The 14,149-nt window shown below is 35.7% G+C and overlaps 1 protein-coding gene across 3 annotated transcripts in view; it reads left to right on the top strand.

Moving 5' to 3' along the window:
• MIB1 (MIB E3 ubiquitin protein ligase 1) overlaps positions 1 to 14,149 on the top strand; it is a 77,298-nt gene that overhangs the window by 3,895 nt on the left and 59,254 nt on the right. For all 3 annotated transcript variants that reach the window (XM_056483878.1, XM_056483877.1, XM_056483876.1), the window contains exons 2-4: positions 5,424 to 5,595; positions 8,228 to 8,357; positions 10,153 to 10,257. In XM_056483878.1, the coding sequence (XP_056339853.1) occupies positions 5,424 to 5,595; positions 8,228 to 8,357; positions 10,153 to 10,257 (407 nt within the window). The remainder of the gene's footprint in view (positions 1 to 5,423; positions 5,596 to 8,227; positions 8,358 to 10,152; positions 10,258 to 14,149) is intronic.

Here is a 14,149-nt window from a genome sequence, read left to right as displayed (position 1 = left end):
CAGTGTGGAAAGCATTATATTATTGAAAATTTAGGTGTTACCTGTGGAAGATGATTGGGTTCTGTACTTTTATTAATAGGCTTTTGTACCTGAAAAGTGGCATAATTGATCTTGAAGTAAAAAAGTTAAACCATTTGAAAAGGCGAAGCACCTAGGATTTATCTGGTGTATTTGTTTGTTTGTTCTTGCTTTTAGAACATCAAGTGTAATTTATGGCAAGTTGTCTTAGTCAAGATATTTTTAGTGGCTACGTGTAAGTACTTACAGGAGTCCTCACAAATTAAAAAAATTAATAGCCTCCTGAGTAGTGGTACTTGGGAGGTCTGTTTTTTTAAATAAACATGTTCTTTGTTCTCCCTGCCCTTCCCCCATGTCTCCTGCACAGTAATCCTCTCCCTTCCTGTGTATCTTGTGATTCCCTTACCAGATAGGACACATGCTTTAGCAAGTCTGGCATTTTGTATCTGTAATAATAATTGGTCAGCTGGCTGCTTCCAAACAGTGTATTTGGTAGATGAGTTATGTTTGTGGAAACACTCATTGGAGTTTCCATGCAGTTTTTCGGAATCTGAGTGGTTATCTCTAAGAATTCTGCAATTTGCTTGCAGTCTGTGTAGTGTAAAAAATGGTCTGAGGGGGGAATGGAATAGGAAGAACAAAACATTATTGCTTTTTAAATTGGGGTGTATACAAATCAAATTTTTATGTTGTTTATGGTATCCCTTACCTGATGGTAGTATTGTCCTTATGGTATGAAGGGATATGGGTTCATGACTCTTCTGTAGAGAGCAATGACTCCATTGGAAGCCACATTTTGTTTGTTCTGAGAACTGAAATCACTATTGGTGTCTTCTGTGTTTAACAGTGAGTGATGTGGATACCCCTTGTATATCTGATTTTACTGTTAAAATATTTTTATTGGACACTGTATATTGCCATCTAATTCAGTACAAAAGAACTATTTGTAACAAATTCAAATAGCAATTTGAGCAACATTGCTTTTATTTACTTTCACAGATGTAAGAGTGAGCATGGGTTTCAAAAACTTGTGAAAGGCAATAAAATTTATGTATAACTTAGTGATGACAGAGGAATGATGGGCTTGGTAAACCAGGCAGTATTTGGGAAGAGATGAGAAAAGTGAAGATAACCATGGCATTAAGGTAGAAAACTAATATGAAATTCAAGTAATAAAAAACATTAATGATGAGTGGAAATCAGGAATATTGGATTTTATGGTGTACTAAAGGTGAAGGGACATAAGGAAATGAGAGCTATTTAATTAAGCGTGGTGAGTATGCTTCTCGTTACCTAGTTTGTTTTGGTTTTTAAAGTGAATATGACACAAAACCTGTTTCATTTCAAAAAAGGTTGGTTCTAAGAAATTTTGAAGAATATTTAGATGTTTAATTTTTTCATTATCTCAGTTGAAAGGGCTAAAGTGATCTTTTGGGGCACAGCTGGTCAGCTGTAGGGCTGCTGTTTGAATTTTGAAGTTTTTATAGCGCTTTAATTTATTCCAGTAGTTTAATGAAGGCATTCTTTCCTAATATAAACTTCGTAACATTTGTGTTTCTCAAGCTTTCTTAAACAGCCTTCCTTTTGAGGAGGGGAAGAGTTTATGTGGCAGATTTTGCTTTTGGGCCAAGATTTTAGTTTGGCTCCATAACCTACACTTGAAGCAGTCTCCTGGTTGTTCTTACACACTATGCTTTGATTTACATCATGGATGGTTTAGGAGCACATAAACCACTTTGCTTTTTGGTAAAAGTGAATTGAAATACACGATCTCAATGCTGATGAGTCTTCAGTCCACTGGGGTAGAATTCCAAGCTAGTCTGAACAACTGGACATAATGTCTCCTTCTCTTCCCCTGAGTACCTGTAGTGCTGCCTCAGGTCCTCAGTACTGAGTTTTGGTGTGTGGATGGTTCACCAGCAGATGGAGATTATAGTGATGCAGGTTGTCCCTGTGCCACCCATGGAGGGCCACAGTAAAGCAGGGATCCTCACTGCAACAATGGGGGAACCCTGCTCAGAGAGTGCTTTCCTGAAGGAATGAAGCTTGTGGAGGAGCCCCATGATGGGCCAGGGGGAAGAGTGTGAGGGGCTGTTATGGGCTGACCCTCCATTCCCATCTGCACCAGAAGGGTTGTCAAACACTGGAACAGACTGCCCAGAGGAGTGGTTATATAACCATCCCTGCAAGTATTTAGAAAATGTGTAGACATGTTGCTTAGGAATGTGGCTTAGTGGTGATCTTGGTGGTGTCAGGTTAATGGTTGGACTCCATGGTCTTAAGGGCTTTTTCCAACCCAAAAGATAATTGTGATTTTAATCTACCCTGGGAAGATGCAGGGAGATAGAGGAATTTGGAATGAGGGAAGGCAGTTGTCTCTGTGAGGAAGGTGAAATATAGGGAGAAGGTGTTTTAGTTTTTGTTTTCCTCACAATCCTAGTTTTTTTTTAATTAGCTGTACATTTTCCCCAAGTCAGATCTCTTTTGCCTGTGATAGTGATTGGTAAAAAACTTCACTTTTAGCTTGACCTAAGCTGTTTCATTTTGTTTTCACTCTTTGTGCTGTTGAGGAGGGAGATACTGGTTGGGTGGACACTAACAGCCAGGCAAGGTCAACCTACCACCTTTGTGTACCTATAATATCTAGTAAAACTTAAATTCTTTCAATCTTCTTTAACACGTATTATTGATCTAAATAATTTTGTTTGTATTATGACCATGAATAAGAGCTTAGTATCACATTATGTGATCTGTAGTAGCGTCTTGTTTTACCTTTTTTTTTTTAGCAGATGAAGTTCAAGGTCTCTTAGTCCACTGTCACCAGAAGCATACAAATCTTCTTCTTCCTGCAGACCCCTGGTGCAGTGGTTAGGATTACTTGCCTGCTCCTGCCCTGCAGTTTTTGTTTCTCATGGCAGTAGTGTTGTGCAGTACCTCCAAGAATTGGATTGGGAAACCAGTTCAACTGAATATTTTTCCTCCTGGCTGTTTTCCAGCCTGGTGTGTTTCTTGATGCAGTTTACATCTCAGCTCTGCAAAAACCTTTTGCTCACATAATAGAAAGAATGGAGCAGCATGGTCAAGTGAGGCATGTGCTGAAGTGAGTGTTGCTGCTGGAATCATGTGTCAGGGAATGGATGAAGAAAGGCCATATCTATCAGAATAGTGTTTAGGGATCTACAGATTCAGATATGTCCCTTTAGATCAGACACTTCAAGTACAAACATGCACTGTTCTTTTTTTAAGTCCCAAACACTATGGTCAGTAAAATGACTTGACTCAAGTATCTTTTTTTTCTTGATCTTTCCTAAATAAATTTTGCCAAGTTTTGCATAGCTGCTTTTGCCTCACTATCAAGAAGTGTTTAGTTTTTATTCAAGTTCACCTATTTAAGATGACCTATTCTGTATCACGTGATTCCTGATTATACCTCTCTTTTGCCCTTTTTCCTGCTGTTTGGAGGAATCCTACAGCACTCAATTTCTTGGTCCTTTCACATCCAGAATCAATGTATTTCTTGGGCAAATGCCTTCCCAAAAGTTCAACAGGCATTAAAGAATATAATCAAAAGATGTATAACTTCTGTTTCTGTTTGAAATACCGATTTAGTGATCAGTTAGAAATAAAACCAAAATAAATACTACCTCACAAATGTAAGCACCATAACTAGTTAGAATTTTTAAACAAGGTGACAAAAACACTAACAAGATAACTCAGTGCTTTTAATGCATCCATTCTTGAAGACTTTGGCTTTGGAACTAAAAAAATAGTAGAATGCTTTTAATACAATTCCTAGAGGAAGAGGGATGTGGTCCTACTGAGAGTCAAGTGAAAGACTGCAAATATGTTGCAAAGAATCTTAAGGGCATCTGGTACAGGAAGAGAATGAGGGATCTGGTGGTGCTTAGTCTGGAGAAGAGAAGGCTCAGGGAGATCTTAAGAATGTGTATAAATACCTGATGAATATTGTAAAGACAATGGAGCCAGACTCTTTTCAGTGGTGTCAAGTGACATGGCAAGAGGCAATGGACATAAATTGAAATACAGGAATTTCCACTGAAACAGAAGAAACATTTTTGTTCTAGGGGTGGTTGAACACTGGAATATGCTGTGTTGTGGAGTCTGTTCTGTGGTGCTCAAAACCTTGACTAGATATGGTCCTGGGCAGCCAGCTCCAGTTTACAGCCAGCTCCAGTTTACTCTGCTTTTAGCAGTGGTTGTTGGAGGAGACAATTTCCAAATGTTATTTCCAACCTCAGCTATTACGTTTTTCTGTGAAATGATCAAACAAGAAGGCATTTCCTTTAGTTTTGCCTGTAGAGCTGTTGATTTTTCTTTGCCACAGATGGCTCAGCTGTTGGGTGTAAGTGACTAATAGTCTTGTATTAATTTCGCAGTCATTTTTGAAAGCATCCCTGCTGGAGGGGGCAAAATCCATTCTTTTTCCTCACTTAATTTCAAATTGATCTGGGTTTTTTTTTAAGGCGAAGTGATTGGGAAAATTCTGTGTTACTCCAGCTTCTTAGTGCTCTGTTCTGTCTAGTGCTACAGGCTGAATGGTAGTGCTTCTCTCTTCTGTTGCTCAGTTTTTTCCAAACAGCAGCAGAATTTGATTTATTTTTAATAAACTTGTGTCTGTTCACTGTATTCAGAATGGGTGGATGGAAACTCTGTGACTGATCATTTTCACTCTGCTGTAGCTTGGCAGAGCTGTAAGACTAGAGTCTTGGGATCAGTTTTTATGGAGAGTTTGGCAGAGCCCATGCTCGTGGGTTACATCTGGTTTGTCTCTGGCACATTCTTTTTAAAAACAAAACCAGAATAACACTAAAATGCTTAAAAATTGGTAACAGATTTTAATGAAACTAATGGCCTCTATTCAGTAGAGCTTTTTTTTTCTGTATAAAAGAGAATAGTATAAAGCACTTTTATTTCCCAGTATACAAAATGTTTAAGTCAAACCAGTAATTTTCAGGCTGCCACACACCGTTGAGCATAGTAGCCTTTGTGATACAATGTGTGTTGATAGCTGTGCTCCAGAGATAAAATTCTAGATTGCCCTGTGTATTTTGATAAGTACATTCCTGACCCTTTAACTTGTAGCTAAAAGATTTCTCATTTTCTTTCTCTCCTTTGTATAGATGGAAGGAAGCAGACAGATCTTTCTCAGGTTTTTAAGCTGAGAGAAGATAGAATATTTCAGGAACAGACTGACAACCGGAGATGAGGCAAAGTCCGCTATCTTTTCCCCTCAGTGATATAGGCTGATAGGGTATAAGCAGAAGCCTTTCTTTATTGTTAACTTTTTAATATATGGTTTCATATTATAATGGTGTGCAACAGAAGTCTGTGTAGTGATGCAGCAAAGTTTTTAGGTTGGTTTTTTTTTTGTTCTTCTTCCACAGGTATCAAGCATGATGGGACTATGTGTGATACTTGTCGGCAGCAGCCTATCATTGGCATCCGGTGGAAATGTGCTGAATGCACAAATTATGACTTGTGCACGGTTTGCTATCATGGGGACAAGCACCACTTGAGGCATCGTTTTTACAGAATTACCACACCAGGAAGTGAAAGGTAAAAACTAACTTTTTCCTCATGAAATCAAGTAGAAACAGTTATTTGTGGTTAACTTTTAAACGGAACATTTGGTTGCTGAAATATGGATTAGGTAAGAGAGTGGCTTGAGGTTAGATTCTGTTTCTGGGAGGAGGGTAGCTAGGATAAGTCTTTGGACCTTGGAAAACATGGAAATTTTAGGAAGAATGGAGTACAGGAAAAAGTTAAGATATGATTTTGCAGTTTTGCTTAATCTCCTTGAGACCTTCCTAGTTTTTGTGTTTTCATATAGCAGCTTTAAAATAAAGGCAATTACCTTTGTACTATGTGTAATCACAAAAAGATTTATCAGTGAATTCTGAATTTGAAGGTTTAATTAGGTTCAGTAATGGTGTGGACAGACTGAGGTTGGAGGTTATGGAAAACAGAATCTGGGAACAAAAACTTGGCCTTGAACTGCTTAAACTGCTCATTGCAGGAAGTAGAGAGAAAAGATGTTATGAAGGGTTGTTCTGCCCTTGCCTTGGTTTTCATGTTCTTAACCATCCAATTTAATCTCTCAGTGGAGAATTCTGAACAAAATTGCATTTAATGTGTTCTTGCATAGGTGTTCTTGACTTTAAATAACTTGTCTCAGTCCAAAGCCCCCTCTGTCATGATTTATCTACCAGTTGAGAGCAGTGATATTTGCCTGCTGCTAAATACTTGGAGAGCTGTGGAAAAACACTGCTTAAAGGCTACACACTGTGGTGTCCCCTCTGAATGTTCTTCCATTAAATTATCAAAATCTTTTATTTTTAGGTCTGGTACTCATTTGAATGTGGCATGTATAAGATACTGTTTATATCTTCTTCTTGGAGAAGTTAGATTTACAAGTATGCTGTTAATTAGTGGTGTGCCATAATCAGTTCTTTTACAGTTAAGGGAAGTGGCTGGAGCACACAGCATGAAGTCTCAAATTGTGTCTTATAGGGTCTGTGTTTACACTCTCAAGTGTTTGCTTAAAAGTTTTAACTGTGGCTCAGATGTCCAAACAGTGGCTTAATCAAAATGTAAGAATTTTTTTTTTTTTGAAGGCTAACGCCAGTAGCTTTAGGTACCAAATGGGTATCATAAACTTATTCTCAATTGGAATGTTGAATGCAGAACAAGACTTAGAAGTTTGACTTAGAAGTGCTGGCTTAATATAGTTAAAGGAGAGTAGGTGACTAAATATCTGTGTTTTCTATTTGTTTCTTTTTTTGTAGTCTTGTTGCTTTCGAGAATGCTTGCCAGAATTTATTTTCTTTCTTAAGCTGATGTTTCCTTTGTAGTTTTAAGAGATTGGTTATGGTGAATAGATCATAAGTTTTAGTTTTGAAGGTAGATTGGACACTGTGTATAATATTGCTGGAAATTTTTTGCATCTTGTCACTTTCTTCTTTTCTTTGTTTACTCTTACTGAGCTCTTATCTAGAAGGCAACTTCTTCTGCCAAAGAGCTGTGTCTATTGGATCAAGCTTAGCTGAGAAAAAATGATGGAAGTTAGCTGTTCTAGGGAGGAGAAAAGGGCAAAACAGTGCTGTTGAATTTGAATGATGTCTCACAGGAAAAATGGCAAGAGACATAGAAGAACATTTTGATGAAGGAAAGCCTAAGCTCTTACTATTTTATTTTCGAGTCTGGGATATCATATGGGTGGCATAATGAAGTAATGTACATAGGTTTGTGTCTCAGTTTTGTAGATACTGAGAACTTTTTAAGAAGCTTCTCTAAACAAAATTACTTTGTGTTTTGGATAACTTTAATTTTTCTTAGGAAAAAAAAAGGCCACTATTTTCATGTGCTCTTTGCATTGATTGTAGCGGTTGAACTTTTTCCTTGTGTGCCATCTGCTGGATGTTAAAAGCTAGCAGGAGGCTGAGAAATTTCATGAAGTAGTCAGGAAACATTCTGAATGTCAGCTGAAAAATTGTTTTGTCTGGCAGCATGTTCCTGGCATGAAGTAAGAAGTGTTGTTGCATGAAAATTGGTGGCTTTTGAGATTATTATTTCTATTATTTCTAGTTAAAGAATCATAAACTGTTCTCTTTAGGCATATCTACTTTGGTCCTGTTAAAGTCAGAAGGAAAAGAAGAGATTTACTTTAAAAAAAACATAATACGACTGAAAAAATTGATGCTACTGTATTGACTTAAATTTGCCAAGAGATGCTATGAAAAGCATCTAGAAAAACTGAGTGAGGAAGGAAAAGAGATGCTCTTAATAGCATAATTCTCAGTAAAAGTCACAGGGCAGTTGTGGGACAGAAGTATTGGCTTAGAGGGCATCTAAGATAAACGTAAATGTGTTTATATTGCTCCACATGTACTTTAATGATTTTAATAATATAAGAACAGATCTGCATGCAAGTGTTTACAAGATGAATGCAGGTAGTAGGGAGTCTGGAGAAAAATTTTTAGAATTAAAAAACGAAATATAGACATTCAATAAATCAGATTTTGGAAGATCGTGGGGTTATGTCTTGTGTGCTGCTGTTTGATTCATGCACTGAAATCTGCACTTGTGGGTTATTTCTGTTTTAAGATACTCTCCTTCCCATCCCCAAAGATTTGTTTTGGACTTCCTTTATTATCTTGACACTTGTGGGTTCTTCTTTTAATAACTTCAGGGTATTGTTGGAGTCTCGACGTAAATCAAAGAAAATTACAGCAAGAGGAATCTTTGCAGGTGCCAGGGTGGTGCGAGGAGTTGACTGGCAATGGGAAGATCAAGATGGTGGCAATGGGCGTAGAGGAAAGGTAAAAATAAAACTGGTTTAAATAAGAATCTGCACCTTTTTTGCTCATGAAATGGCCTCAGTTTCCTTTTTAATTGTAAAGCAAAAATGCAATCATGAAAGCTACTATTTTGATTGGCTGGGCATTTTTTGATCTTATCTTGTAATGCTTAAGCGTTTAGAAAGAGGAGGGTGTATATATCATAGCCAGTTCTTTTACATTTTAATTTGCATTTTTTACTATTAGCACAGAATTTTTTTAATTATTAATTTTTTGATTGTCTGTTTAAGGTTGATTTTTAGCAACATTAAAATCTTGAGCATATTTCAGCATTACTAAAGAGCTGGCATAAAAACAGTGCTATCAAGAGTAGCCATTTCTAGTTATCACTGTGTTCTGCAGTCTTACTGCTTGTGGACCAGCACATTTGTGTATCTCTTGCTTTTGGTTTTCAGTGCTGGCACCCTAGGGTTTTGTTTTTCACCTAATCATTATAGAGACTTTTCCAGTTTAAAATGAAAAAGTTTTGGAAGTTTTGTGTGTGGATATTACATTGGCTTAGGACAGTATAGGAGTGCTATTGAAGCAGTGCTATAGTAAAAATATTTGTATTTCTTGAAAATCATATGGAATGATAAATTACTAATATAACCCTTGCATATTTTCCTTTTACAATTTCCATTTACCTTAAGAACTAATGAAGGTTTGTTACAAGTATGAACATACAACAGGCAGTGTAAAATATAGTATGATTTTTATCACCAAATTTGAGAATTAGAGGCCCAGGACTTGGTGACCTGGTGTTTTTTGTTGAACTTACTTTTAATACACTTAAACAGCATTTAAAGGAGAGTGAAAAGCTCCTGAATATATTTAGCCTATTTTATATTCTTGTTTAGCTTATTTTATATCCTAGACATTTATGGAAACCTTAGGACTTTTGGGGATTTCATTTTGAATTTTACTGAAAGGAAATAGTAAGTTTAAATCTCTTAAAGCAAGGGATATTTAAATGCAGCCTTTTTCATCTCGATTATTTACCCCTTCCCTTGTCAAGATACATTGAAATCTCTGAAACTTTGCAAAATAAAGAGTCCTATCCTGCATGGTCTGCTTTGTGTACTAAATTTGTATTAGAGGGATTGTTTGTCTATACATCTGAAAATATGTATAAATGCATATAAATGTTTTTAAATAAGGAAAGGTACGTAGTAGATAGCAGAAACACTGTTTAAATAATTATAAATAAGAGTGAAAGCAAATTCGAAAAACTGATTTTTTTTTTTTCCTTTTTTTAAATAATGAAAGTGTTTTCAGAATTTGGTGCATGGCCTCCTGATTTCGGAAGTGTCAAGCAAAGACATTTTAACTCTCCTTTTGTTCGGTTGTTAAACATATTGGCTTTGGAAATAAAACTTTCTCTCTTAATATAGTGCACAGCTGCCAGGCTAATGCAAGTTAAACCAGACATGTTGAAGCAATTAGAATATTTTTCATCCTGTTTTTTGTAGTTAAATACTGCTTCTGGTAAGAACATATCAAAGCAGTTCAGATTTTGTTCTCTGCTTGTATAGTTAGATAACCTCCAAATATACAAAAGCAGAATAGGCCTACAAAGCATATATTCAGACTGCTGTCTTAACACACCTAGGCAACACTTGCATCAAGCAGAAAACAGCTTCAGAACAAATTTTACCAAGTTTAGTAAAACTGCAATATCATGAATTATTTTGAAGACATGAGTAAATTTTGAGGTTCAAATTGTGCATCTGAGTTTTTGCGCTAGAAACTATTTTTTATTTTCACAACTGAATAGGTAACTGAGATCCAAGATTGGAGTGCGTCGAGTCCACACAGCGCAGCATATGTTCTTTGGGACAATGGTGCTAAAAACCTTTACAGAGTTGGCTTTGAGGGCATGGTGAGTATAAAAGAATACAAAGGGTAAATAAAATGCATGATGGGGGGAGGGGCAGTAAGAATAACTTGTGCTTTATGGTCCTGCCTTTGTAATATGCTTTGTCAGTTTGCATGCTGGTAGTCAGTTCATTGTGAATCCAGCTGTAAGGGTCATGCATATGTATTAGTAAGAAAGTCTGATCTGGGAATTTATTGAATGTGAATAACTACAAGTTAAGAGCTGCTTTCTGCCATAGTAAATATTTGCATCACAAGCATTTATTTTTCTGTGCTACTATTGTGTTTAAATTAAAATTCAGAAAAGAGTGGCAAGCATAGTTACAAACATTTTAAAAAAGCCTGTTCTTCAACTCCTGAACTCTTCAATTCTCTTGGAATTTTGCTGTGATTACTGCAAGATTTGCAGTTTTTAAATTACTGTCAACACTCGGAATGCTATTGAGAGTAATTTTCTTTTTGCAAATGGAAAGGTGTTGAATTAAATTATGACCTTAATTTGCTTTATCGCTAAGTTTTTCTGTTTCCTTTTGAAGCTTCTCCACAACAACTTCAGCTTTAGAGAGAAAATGGGTCAGACTCTAGCCTAAGTGCCTTCTGTTGCTGGGTTTTCTTATCCTAATGTGGGTCAAGGAAAGGTTACTTTGATTATCAGCTACTTAAAACATCTTAATTAGCATTTTCTCTGCGTGTTTTTTGTTAGATTGTGCAGAGGAAAACCATGTTAATTTAACAATGAAGTGTCATCTTGTCAGATGTGTCACAGTAATAAAATGTTAAACAATTACCAGTTACTTTTTTGAATGTAAACTATTTGACCTTATAGCTTCACTTAAAGTTTATTTTTATACTTAAAATAAAAATAATTGCCACTTCTGCTGTAAATACATATTTACCATTACATTTAAAAAGAGTAAACTAATTTAATGCAGATCAGCTTTTCTGATTCGTTAAGATCCTAGGGGTAAAATATGAGTCAGTATTAAATTATGTGCTTCATGGTGTCCCCTAGTTTTAAAGAAAATTTCTAATATACTGGCAAAAATGAATGTATGTTGCATTTTGTAGGATAACATTAAATCAGTGTTTGGTGTCTTCCCTCTTGTGATACATGGAAAAGTAACGGTTACCGAATCTGGATAGAATGAGATACAGATCAACTGTTTTTTTTTTGTTGTTGTGGTTGTTATGACTTCAGTTGCTATGTTAAAATTTTTGGACTACACAGTAGAAGTGCTGTGGAACCATTGAAGATTCCTTCTGGCCTCAGGAAAAGAGTGTATTTGAGATAAGTTATATTCTGCTTTGAAATAGTTATTCCCTTAAAAAAAAAAATATTATTTTTAAATCAACTACATTTTATTTCCAAAATTTTGCCACTCTTGGGAGTGCTAAATATTTCTAGAAAACTCCGTTAAGTACTGCAACTGAATTTGAAGTGGTGTCCATGACCCTTCACACAAGTTTTGTAGAAGTAGAAATACTTGGTCAATTGGAGTAAAAAAAAAAAAAGAGCCTATTAAACTATGTGTGAGACTACATATATAGATGTTGTATTTAGGATAATAGAGAAAAAATATTTACTTGTGGATGTACAGAAAGGATAATTTGAGGCTGTGTAAGTAGTGCTTACCTGATTGTAATCCATTTCTACAGTAATTTTTTTCTTTGGTGTTTTCATCAAATGCAATTTTCACTTCAGACAGAATGGATTCTTGGATATCTATGAGACTCATTTGAATGTAATGCTTAATTTTATAACTAATTATAAAATTTAATTGTTAAGTGTACAATTCATTATTATTGTTTACTACTGTTTATGTGCTATTATGTAAAGCTGAGACTGTCAGAAAGTTCACATAAAGTTGGAGAAAACTTGTTTTGGTACTTGGAAATTGGTTTAAAAGGTCCAGAGAATGTGGAATCAACAATACACAAGAGTGTGTACCCATGTAAATACAGCTGGGAAAAGACCCTGACTTGCAAATGGATAACACTTGACTAATGCTAATGGAGCTGATTAAAGAAACAGAGCTCATTATTACAAGTCAGTGTTCTTGTTTGATAGCTGATAGGCTGCATCTGGTCCTCAAAATTAATCTATCTGGCCTGCCAGCTTTGGAGAGATGAGGTTTGGCTGGTGGGGCAGCAGGTGCTGGCTGAAAACATGCATTTATTTCTGGTCAGATACTTGGAGGTTTTATTTGTGTTTGCTGTGTTTACATATGAAGTGGCTGAGAAGTGCATCTTGCCTCTTTTTCTTTTTGGTGGAGTCTGACATTTAAATCTGGGAGTTTCTGTTGCCACAGGCCACAAATTCTCAAATTTAAATCTGTGTTTATGATGCTGTAAGGTCAGATAAAATGTTTGCTACATCCTTAGTAAGAATTAACTACTATTGGCTTATATGGTTCGTTACACTACTCACATTTCTTACCTTTATATATTCAGAGTCCTGAGCCAAACTGAGCTGTTAACCACATAACCTGCTTTAGAAATGTGTGAACATATCCTTTTGCAATAAAGAGAGGTCGTATGGAATTAAAAAGTTAATGGGAAGATTGTGATTTTGCTTTTGGGGCTTTTTATTTCTTCTTATCACATGAGCTGAGGATGTAAGACTTCCCTTAGTTTTCAGTGGAAAATAGTTCATCCACAGGAGTGTCCAAAATCAATTTTATTCTTTAGGAATCTTTTTTTATCAGAATTTCTTTGCTCTGTACCATTTGCCTTTTTTTACTGCAATTAGCCTCTCCTTGTTTCACGTTATGGGGGTTTGTGCTTTCATCTGTGTATCCTGTGAAAGAAGTATCTGTAGTTATCATCCATCATTGTCACAGTGATCTGTAACTCGTCTGTGTTGGTGTACTTTTTTCCACAAATTCCAAATAGTGAGTGTGTAAGGGAAGTTGAGATTGCCTGTCTCTAGGTGATGAATAATTATTGTCTGTTCAACAGCTTTTACTTGGATTACTCATGAAGTTATTCTTTGAATTTTTCTAGAGGATTTTAAGAATTGCTTGCTACCACTTTCTTTTTTTTTTTTTTTAATAAAAGCAAGATAAATGTCTTGCTATACTAGGCATTGTATGTGATTGTTACAAAATATACAAAAATATGCCTTCCACTGTAGTTAAAACTGTCAGATCAGTAACATGAGTCAAATTTTCAGTTCTCTGGTCGTTTGTCTTGTCACCACAACAATGAAAATAAGATATCTAGGAAGGAACAACAGGAATATTTTCTTAGTTTAGTGTCTTTCTGTTTCTTCTAGGTGCTGACCATAGTTGTTCTAAAAAACAAAATCAAGAATTTTTGGCCACTTTTATGCAAGCAGCAGGTGTTTTTTAATATATTACCTGTGCTATAAGTTAGATGTCAGTAAAAAAATTAGGTTGTCAGTTGTTTTTGAATCCAGAGAGGAAGAAGATATTTATCTTTACCTTGTGCCTTTATTTGCATTTGTCAGCAGACTTTGTTTTGCTTCTTTTTGATGTAGTCACATTTCTCATGTAGTCTCAACCGAATCAACTTTTTAATCTTTCTGTGTTGCAAAGAAAAATATTTCCATTAAGCAGAAATGTATCTACTGATCATTTTCCAATTTTATTTATAGTATTAACTGACAAAGAAGACCGTATCTTCCTTTTAAAATAAAAGTTACTCATGCAAAGCTTTTGTAAGTGCCTATAATGAATAGTGAAGTTATAAACTATTCATTCAGAATTTGCCTGAGATCTAGTTTCCTCTTTAAGAGCTTTATTATTGTTTCTGTGCCTCCCACCTCTTTGTCACTCGGTCACTTTCTCTACCATCTTCTACTTTCTCCATTTATTACTTCACTTTTCCCAGCTTCTTAAAACTGAGAAGGATTTGAGTTCATGAAGTTTGAAATA

The sequence above is a fragment of the Oenanthe melanoleuca genome, chromosome 2, assembly GCF_029582105.1.
Source record: "Oenanthe melanoleuca isolate GR-GAL-2019-014 chromosome 2, OMel1.0, whole genome shotgun sequence".
Taxonomy (NCBI): domain Eukaryota; kingdom Metazoa; phylum Chordata; class Aves; order Passeriformes; family Muscicapidae; genus Oenanthe; species Oenanthe melanoleuca.
This window is presented reverse-complemented; position numbering and strand designations above follow the sequence as displayed.